Source organism: Lytechinus pictus, unplaced genomic scaffold (genome assembly GCF_037042905.1).
Source record: "Lytechinus pictus isolate F3 Inbred unplaced genomic scaffold, Lp3.0 scaffold_289, whole genome shotgun sequence".
Classification (NCBI taxonomy): Eukaryota; Metazoa; Echinodermata; class Echinoidea; order Temnopleuroida; family Toxopneustidae; genus Lytechinus; species Lytechinus pictus.
In genome coordinates this window covers 17501-28092 of record NW_026974408.1, presented here as the reverse complement: position 1 = coordinate 28092, position 10592 = coordinate 17501, and the positions used below count along the sequence as shown (strand labels likewise).

The following is a 10592-nucleotide window of genomic DNA, read 5'->3' as shown; positions in this document are numbered from 1 at the left end:
TAAAAAAAATTAATAAAAAATGGGGATGGGGGAAAAAATGAGAAGCCATTACAAATATTTTTTAACAGCTGTACGTAGCAACAGTTTAAGCCGATTGAGCAAATAATTTTCACTCACCTTTTGGGGATGGTGCATATTTCTATTTTTATAACCTTAATTTCGTTTGTATTATTATTTTTTCAGTAGAAACATATTCTTTAATCAGGCATACCGGTATTCAATGGGAAGGGGTATATGGTTTAACCACTGTCAAAAAAAAAAAAGTAAGAAAACGGTAAAAGTTATATCTGGAAAAAAGGTGTGAGAAAAGTCCTTTATTTTGTTTGCCAAAATGTTTGAAAAATTCACATTTCATATCAATGAAATGCCTTCCCAAAGTATTTTCTTTATGAAGAGTGATTTAAGAAGTCATTTATAAACAAAAAAGAAAGAAACTGTCTGCTTATTTTTTGCTAGAAAAGACACAGCTTCGAAAGAAACCAAGTATCAACATACATACAAATGCACATGTGGGACTGTGATGTACTCACCTATGTGTTTTAATGTGTATTAATACATTTGGAAATCGGTCTTTTTGAGTCAAAAGAGAGGTCATAATTCCTGTTTTTAATGCTTGCAAATAATCAGTTTACACCAGATTTGAGTAATCTGGACTGTAGAAGGGCATTTCATTGGTGTAAAATGTGACTTTGACATAGATTTTCAAAGTTCTGTGGAAGATTTCTTAGCAGCAACATTTCGTATCGTACGTAGCTCCCCGAATCTTAATACGCTGCTAGCGCACAGATAGCTACATGTATAGCTGCTGTGGTTTCATGCAAAGCTCACGCCAGCCGGCCGGCAGGATAATAGCTACTGTATGCTATAGCGGTAAGCCTATGTACTGTCATGTGTGTGTGTATTTGTGTGTAGATCAACAAAAAGGACGCATGACGAATTGGTTGCAATTTGAACTGTATAAAGTTGATAAATGCGTGAAAAATCGGGAGAAAAATTGCGCTACTTTGAAAATTATTGGTTGCCCGATTCGGGCCACCAAAACTTAACATTTTTCAATAATGATTGCCCGAGGTGGATTTCTGTATGTCGAGCCTTGCCATAGCTATATTTTCAAAAAATCGTATTTTATCTATAAAAATCCTAGTGTCGTATTTTAAGTGAAAAATCGTACGGAATACGACAAAATCGTACTATTTGGCAGCTCTGTATATGTTACCATGTATCAAAGCACAAAGTAACAGTGCTATATAATGAAACATATTGTTATTACGTAAGAAACTTACACAGTCTTTGTTTGTACTGGACTTGACACACAAGATGACACCCAGACTAGAGAGTGGTAGGCTTGGAGGATGGTGCATGTTTCTGGTATTACATCACAGGTTAACTTCTTAATACATTCAGCAGACCATGGTAGCTGAGATGGGGTAAGAATGGTAAGGTAAATAAGATTGGTATCGTATCTCGGGTTAACTTCTTAATGCATTCAGCAGACCATGGTTGCTGAGATGGGCTAAGAATGGTAAGGTAAATAAGATTGGTATCGTATCTCGGGTTAACTTCTTAATGCATTCAGCTGACCATGGTAGCTGAGATGGGGTAAGAATGGTAAGGTAAATAAGATTGGTATCGTATCTCGGGTTAACTTCTTAATGCATTCAGCAGACCATGGTAGCTGAGATGGGGTAAGAATGGTAAGGTAAATAAGATTGGTATCGTATCTCGGGTTAACTTCTTAATGCTTTCAGCAGACCATGGTACCCGAGATGGGGTAAGAATGGTCAGGTATATAATATTGGTATCGTATCTTAGGTTAACTTCTTAATGCATTCAGCTGATCATGGTAGCTAAGATGGGGTTAGAATCGTGAATAAATGCAGTCTTACCTTCAACTAAATTTTACAGATTGCTAAATTTCAAGTGCATCCACAGGGGGCATAACTACAAACAATCATCAAACTCTAAATTAATCTTTAATGCTGCTATGACAATTACACAATTTTTGGTTCCAGCATTGGCACAATTCAATTGTGCCTATTCATAACAATGTGTGTACCAGAAGAAAAGTGCAAATAAGTCTTTAAAGGACAAGTCCACCCCAACAAAAACTTGATTTGAATGAAAAGAGAAAAATTTAACAAGCATAACACTGAAAATTTCATCAAAATCGGATGTAAAATAAGAAAGTTATTACATTTTAAAGTTTTGCTTCATTTCACAAAACAGTTATATGCACATCTCGGTCGGTATGCAAATGAGGGAACTGATGACATCACTCACTCACTATTTCTTTTGTATTTTATTATATGAAAAATGAAATATTTTGATTTACTCGTCATTGTCATGTGAAATGAAGTTTCATTCTTCCCTGAACACATGGAATTCCATTATTTTAACATTTTGTGCTTCAGGCAAGGAGGTCCTAATCATCAAATTCGTAGAAATTGAAATATTGTATAATTCAAACAATAAAAAACAAAAGAAATAGTGAGTGAGTGAATTCATCGACTCTCTCATTTGGATGTAACTGGCTCGTTCATATAACTATTTTGTTAAAATTAAGCAAAACTTTGAAATGTCATAACTTTCTTATTTTACATCCGATTTTGTTGAAATTTTCAGCATTGTGATTGTCTGATTTTTCTCTATTGATTTAAGTCAACATTTTCCTGAGGTGGACTTGACCTTTAAGTTTAGCAACTACATCATATAAACCTAACTATTTTACCTTACTCAGGGAGTGGAGAATGATCATTGTAACTTACCTGTGATTCTAGTATAAAGATCAGACACTCAAGAAAAAGAAACTGCATGAATTCTAGTTGGAAGAATCTTGCAGCACAGAATGAACATATTTTATCTTATTCAGGGAGTGGGGAATGTGCACTTTTGCTCACTTCTTATTCTAGTTTCAAGATCAAGTACTCAAGGTCCAGAAGTATGAATTAATCTTTATCATTTGGCAACATAATGTGAACCTATCTCAACTTACCCTGGGAGAGGAGAATGTGCACTGTAACTCACCTGTGATTCTAGTCACAAGGCCAGACACACAAGAACAAGAAACTGCATCTTGCAGCACAGTATGAACATATTTTAACTTACTCAGGGAGTGGGGAATGTGCACTTTTGCTCACTTCTTATTCTAGTTTCAAGATCAAGTACTCAAGGACCAGAAGTATGATTTATTCTTTATCATTTGGCAACATAATGTGAACCTATCTCAACTTACCCAGGGAGTGGAAAATGCTCATTGTAACTCACCTGTGATTCTAGTCACAAGGTCAGACACTCAAGAACAAGAAACTGCATCTTGCAGCACAGTATGAACATATTTTAACTTACTCAGGGAGTGGAGAATGTGCACTTTTGCTCACTTCTTATTCTAGTTTCAAGATCAATTACTCAAGGACCAGAAGAAAACTATGAATTAATCTTTATCATTTGGCAACATAATGTGAACCTATCTCAACTTACCCAGGGAGAGGAGAATGTGCAATGTAACTCACCTGTGATTCTAGTCTCAAGATCATACACTCAAGGACCAGAAGAAACTGCATGAATTCTAGCCTGAGTTGGGAGAACCTTGCGAAGCCGGCAGCCACGCAGACTACAGAGAGGTCACTACTCAGAGTATGGTGTATGGGACTATGGGCAATGCCTTGGCCAAGATGACCTAAAAATTCAACAACAACAAAAATGAAAATAAGTTATATCCCACATATTAAAAATAGTGTATCCTATTGTCAAAGCAAAAATACCTCATTTGATAAAATGTAAAAACACTGTTGACTGCAAAATATTTCTTCTAAATTGTTATAATCTTTTTACGCTTCAATGGATGCTTGCTGCACATTTTCATCAAGGATAATTATTTGGTTGATATGAGTTAGCAATTATTTCCTCAGTTATAAATATATATACCTTTCCATAGACTTTTCAATTTTGATAAATCCCCCCCCCCCCTTGTTCCAATCTCTCAAGCACTTTCTCTTGCTCTCTCTCTCTTCAATCTTCATATCTCTCTCTTTATCTCTTCTCTCACTCTCTTTCTCTATCACTCTCTCTTCACCTCTCTCTTTCTGTGTGTGTGTTTGTAACTTTGTATATCAGTCTCTCTCCCTCTCTCTCCCAAACTCCACTTCTCTATTTCATTCTCCCTTTTTTCTTCTACTTACTCAATTCAGCGAGAAGATTTTCAGGTTCACCTCCTGCGACGTCAACAAGGTGAAGAACTGTTCTGAAAACTCCTGTTGGGTCCATAATCCTACTAAGAGCCTGTGAAACCTGCTCCCTTATAACCTGATTCTGGGGACTAGATACACACAAAATATTTAAATCCTTGTCTGAAATGTTTAATATATAATTCTACTAAGAGCTTGTGTAACATGTTCCCTTATAAATTGATTATGTGGACTAGATACATAAACACAATTTAAAACCTTGACTGAAGTGTTTAGTCCATAATTCTAGTAAGCGCTTGTGTGAATACTACTTGATTTGGGGGACGAGATACATTCAAATAATTTAGAACCTTGTCTGAAATGTTCAGTCCATAATCCTACTAAATATAACTTTTCTTGCACTCAAATCAAACCTTTTCATCAAGACTTTATACTGTGGAATAATCTCTACACAAATTTTGAGTATGTGAAATCATGTTTAACAGTTCAAATTTACTTACGTACACCACAGCATGAACTCCTTCCTATCAATTCTGGGTGAATTCCTTTCATGTTAACTAGGCCACTGCCATTTATAGCAATACAAGGCAAAACCAGAAAATGCTTTTGCCATCACGCTAAACAGGGCCCGCTGGGAAAAAGTTTTTCGAAACTGAAGTGGCTACGCTAAATAAATATGACATTATTTATTGTTATATAGAATCCCCTTCTTTTCTCAATGAGATAAATTCTGAACAAAAAGAAAAAAAATAATGACTTCAAATTATATCCACGCTTACACATTTGATATGATGATGTTGCTGGCGAGTTTCTGGGCAATATCCATCGGAGGCTGGAGCTGCAAGAGAGAGTCTGCGAATCCTTGCATTTCCATGGCAACGGAAGAAGATGAGAGAAGATTGATGCATTCCTGGAGTGATTGGATGTCCTGGATGATGGTGGGGTCTAATTGGAAATAAAATATATTAAAAGGGATTTTAAAGAGGCACTCTAAGTGAGAAGTCAGGAGAGGAAGGCTGAAAAGAATTATCATCATCATCATCATCACAATCATCATCATCCTCATCAACAACATCATTATCATCAACATCATCATTGTCATCTACACCAACATCATCATCATCCTCATTGTCATCAACATCAACATCATCATCATCATCATCATTGTCATCATCATCATCACAATCATCATCATCACCTCCATCATCGTCATCATCACCATCATCGTTATCTTCATCAACATCATTATCATTGACACCAACATCATCATCATTTTATGATGATCATCAACACGATCATCATCTTGACCACTACCATCATTATCATGGTCTTTACCGCAACTGTGTAAAATCACTAACTATCACCAAAACTTACATCACCATCATCACCATCGTCATCACCACCACCATCATCACCATCACCATCATCATCACCACCACTATCATCATCACTGAATTACCTTGATCAGACAGCTCTAATCCTAGATCCTCCAAACTGAACACTCTCTTGACCCCCATGTGGATGTCCTCTACCAGACCTACCGGCTGAAGAACTGATATCAGATTCTGAGAGGAGACAGAGGATGAGAGAGAATAAGAATTACAAACAAAGTAGATAAATAAGAATTATTTTATTAGACTAAAGCTCCCTTTACACCAGATGATGTTCTCACTTCGTTGTTGAAATTCAGAAGAAAACCTAGGATGATGATGATGCACAGCATTTGTAAAGCGCCATATATCTGTCAAATACATTCAAAGGCGCATTGGAGCCAGCCAATCTGGGTCGCCTACAAGGGCGCGCACACAGAACTGTGACTCGCAGGTCTCTCCTCTCGATATAACTGATTGGGGGAATGCAGGTGGACCACTACACTGGGGTTTCCCCCTACTCTTATATGAATAGTGCAGTGGGTTCTTAACGTGCAAAGGTGGTGATTCTCCTCTACACTGGGCCTTCATTTAACGTCCTATCAGAGTAAAGGAGTGTTTTCCACTGTAACATAGCCTGCATCTATGAAACAGGGGAGAGACGTTTACACACAACGCACTGGCTTCAGTCATTCGCCCGGGGTGGACTCGAACCCACGATCTTTGGTGCGACTGGCAGACGCTTCACCGACTGAGTCAACTTCGTTCTCTATGCAGCGCCAAATTCGTTTGATTTTCTAGTAAAGCATGAAATCGTCAAGTGCATGTGACATCCGCGCCAAGTCCTTGTGAAGTTCACGTTGCGTGATTGGTGTTCCCACCAAGTTTATGTCGCACGCAGAAGCGTTCCATACTGCGTCGAAACGGTTCCCGCTATATTCTGACTACATCCAGCAGATTGCGAGACTTGTTGAACCTTTGTCTATTTGGACGTAGCGCCGGCTAAATGTGTGTGGTGCCGCGTAGCGGCCGTGTATTGGCAGTATAGTTTTGCGATATTCTTTCTGTGTCTGCTACTTCTATGCTACGTTGATGGAGCTGTTAGTAGGTCCTTTCTGCATAATTACTATGCATCGTTCAGATGGGTTTACGAAGAACATGCAGACTATTATCACGTCAATAACATTTCTTGCTACGCTCTCAGTACGCTCTTTAGCAGTTCCAACTGCACCATGGCCATTTGACGCAGCATGAACTATAAGGACATAGCATTGGTGCAGTGGGGGTAACAGAATTATAGATAGATGTTTATGAATTATGAGTACAGTAGATGAATAGAATAATACAGCCCTTAACACAATAATGTAGTGACTGCAAGATTGGACTTACTCTTTTGATAAGGCATGGCATGTGTGTGTTACAATCCAAGAAAAACCCTAAAGGCTTGTTGGCAACCTAGATAGAGAGAGAGTGAGTGACAGAGAAAGGGAGATGAGTTGAAAAGAGAAGAAAGCAAGAACAAAAAGAAAAGATTAGGGCATAATTATTAAAAGCACTGAAATTAATATATAAAACCTGATTTTTGGACAATTCATCATTTTGAACTTAACCCTAACTAGGCCGGGCTTTTTTGGCTGTTCTTTGGCCGGGGGAGGGGGGGGGGTTGATTCAACCCCCCCCCCCTGAGATCTCGGCCGCCGATCGCGCGAGCGCCGCAAAAATTTGCACGCTGGTAGTGTGCGATGTAATCTACAAGGCTGTATGGTAAAATTTTCCTAAATAATGAGATTTTATTTCATATGAATTAATTATGCTAATTTATGCATAAATCATACTTTTTGCTCTAATTCACTAAATAAAGCTCCTAGAATGCTAATTTTGGTAAAAAATATTCTTTGTAGCATTCTTAACAATCGTAATTAAAAAAACTTTGGTTTGGAAATCAATTTCTTACATATTTTATTGTTTTATGAATTTCTTATGTATTTCTGTGTTTTTCAACCTTTTGTTTTTCTTTGTTTTTTTCACCAGATTTATTGCACAACCTTTTTGAAGCATAATTATGCTAAAATCAATTGATTTCAGCTGTTTAAAGTAAAAATAATCATATCTTTATGAATAAGATGAGAAAACTCAATTTGCATTGACTTTGTACACAAAATCACGTTTTGGAACAATTTTTGGTCTGACATGCACTTACGAAATGTTGCGTAATTTCGTAACCGCGTACCCGGGCGTCGTAAATTTGGTCTTAAAAGTATTAACTCTGCGAGTGGCGCGGTAAAAAAAATTGTGCGCCGGAATGATCGCAGAAAATGTTGAGGGGGGGGGGGTTGATTCAACCCCCCCCCCCGGCCTGTTTAGGGTTAAAATACTAATTCTTCCATACTTTCAATGTTTTTTTTTCAATTATCAACCAGAATTGTTTAAATGCTTTAGGACAGATATTTTGGAGCACATTTAGTTTTCATTTGCATCTTGATCAAGAACTGTGTATATTCAGTGATGTTTCCATATGAAGCAGAATTTTTTTAAATCTAAGTGTAGGAATAATTTTCATGCATAGAACAGCCACTTACTTGATGATATTCCACGCAACATGCTAGAAACTTGCTCATGCTCTGTTCCACCAGTTGCCTGTACTCCCCCTGGGATACTTCCCCTCCGCCAACCCTCTGTTGTATCTCTGTTTCCACGACGATGGACGCATCCTGACGCAGAACCAAAGGGTCGGGTAGATCAACATCCATCAGACTTCCGAGATCTGAGCCAGTTGAACGGCTGTATGTCTGTAGACGTCAAAAGAGATTTAACAACATTACTACAAATAGCTTTTGCATGAGGTGAATAGAGCGTCTCTCCTTTAATTCAAACTGTATGTGATAGCACTGCGCGAACAGGCATATTTGCTATTTTTTGTTTTAATAATAATAATAATAATAATAATTGCCTTAAGTGATATCATGAACACTGTGAAAAACATCTAGCCTTTTCCTAAGTGCATCCTTGAAAATGTGGAAAGAATTGTTAAAATAAGCAAAATCTATCTAGCCAAGGTGGTATATTATGCAAATAACGCACATTTATGAGTGTGTTATGGCCATGCAGCGCACTCAGGGATATTTGCATGTTATTGCGAAGACCCGAGATGCCTGCATTGCCACTAAAATCTCACACATTTTTAATTGTGCATTGTTTGTTTTATAAAATGATTTGGCAGTATGAATTTGTAGTGGAAAGGTTGTTTGTATCCCTCCAGATTTTCAAGAATCGTACAGATGTAGAGGTCACACATTCTTTCTAGCATAACATCACAGATGACTCAAGTATGCGCGCCTAAGTAAGCGCCGGCAGCATGCCTTTCTCCATTGAAAGAATGCGTATTTCAGATGGCATCTCAATTTTTGCACGTTATGGGGAAAATGATGCACCCAACATGCTGCCCGAAAAATTCACAGCTCGGAGGTTGCATAGAATTAAAGCATGAACATGTGACTTGCATACGCACTCACTATAGGCTACATCCTTGAACCTGTTTTATAAAATCAATCATATATGAAACATTTTGGACCGAATTTACAAAGGTGGTTTTTAATACCATCGGTTGAACCCATGGTTTATGTAGATGTCCTGTATAAATTACCCTTACTTACTGCGTATATTTAAGAAATGTCCAATGCTGATGCGCGCTTTTGTCACAGTGCGCCAAATTGACGCCTGTTGCCTGATTATCCACGCTATTTTATTCATGAGTCCACTGTTCTGAATTAATGAGTCCACTCTTCAGTAATTAACCATGGCAACAGGCGTCAATTTCGCGCACTATGACAAAAGCGCGCATCAGCATTGGACATTTTTAATATACGCGGTATATAAGCGTAATTCATACAGGAAATCTGCATAAACCATGGACTCAACCGATGGTATTAAAAACCACCTTTGTGAATTCGGACCATCGTTTAAAGGTCAAGTCCACCTCACAAAAATTTTGTTTTGAATAAATAGAGAAAAATCAAACTAGCAAAATGCTGAAAATTTCATCAAAATTGGATGTAAAATAAGAAAGTTATGACATTTTAAAGTTTTGCTTATTTTTCACAAAACAGGGATATGCACAACTCAAATGAGACAGTCGATGATGTCCCTCACTATTTCTTCTTTTTTTTATTGTTTGAATTATACAATATTTTATTTTTTAAAGATTTGACAATAAGGACCAACTTGACTGAATCATATAGTATTACACGATGCTCATTCCCATTGTTCAAAGAGGAATTAATCATTGTTGCACTTGACAATGAGGAGAAAAATAGGATATTCCCTACTTTATATAATAAAATTCAAAAGAAATAGTGAGTGGATGACATCATCAGTCTCCTCATTTGCATACCCAACAGGATGTGCATATAATTGTTATGCGAAATTAAGCAAAACTTAAAAATGTCATAACTTTCTTATTTTACATCCGACAGTGTTATACTTGTTGGATTTTTCTCTTTTTATTCAAATCAACTTCTTGTTGGGTGGACTTGTCCTTTAAGTCAAATCGGTCATAGTGGCTGACCTCATATGTTTGAAGTGTTGTACAATGGGCGTATGGTACTTACATGAAGAGCTTTGAGAATGGTTTGAACCGAAAACCTTCCAGGCTTAAAGATGTGATCCAAATAGGCTTCCTGATATCATATGGGAGATGGCAGAGAGAGGAAGAGAGAGATGGAGAGAGATGAGAGATAGGGAGAGAAGGAGAGAGAATATATCAGAAACACCACTTGATATCACAATCATGACACTGTGCCAATGGTCAACTTGGCAGAGAGAGGGCCAGAAGCCTTTCAATAAATTCAAATTGGGCAATTACGCTGGATCCTGAAAAAAAAGGGAAACTTCAATTTACAGCTGGTACATAGCCAATCACAGCTCACCGTTTAGCATCCATGGTCTCTTTTGGTTTTATTACATATTGTTTCGCTCTACAGTTCTAGTCAGTGATGCAATTTTACTCCGATGAGTGCATGTCGACAGCTTCAGTATTTCC

General features: G+C 37.5%; 1 protein-coding gene across 1 annotated transcript in view; it reads right to left on the bottom strand.

Moving 5' to 3' along the window:
* Positions 1-1555: 1555 nt before the first annotated feature.
* LOC135159593 (nuclear pore complex protein Nup160-like) overlaps positions 1556-10592 on the bottom strand; it is a 24717-nt gene continuing 15680 nt past the window's right edge. The window contains exons 10-17 of the mRNA XM_064115597.1: positions 10162-10230; positions 8134-8343; positions 6944-7009; positions 5644-5749; positions 4964-5129; positions 4179-4315; positions 3510-3676; positions 1556-1675 (exon numbers count right to left, since the gene is read on the bottom strand). Of these exons, the coding sequence (XP_063971667.1) occupies positions 1556-1675; positions 3510-3676; positions 4179-4315; positions 4964-5129; positions 5644-5749; positions 6944-7009; positions 8134-8343; positions 10162-10230 (1041 nt within the window). The remainder of the gene's footprint in view (positions 1676-3509; positions 3677-4178; positions 4316-4963; positions 5130-5643; positions 5750-6943; positions 7010-8133; positions 8344-10161; positions 10231-10592) is intronic.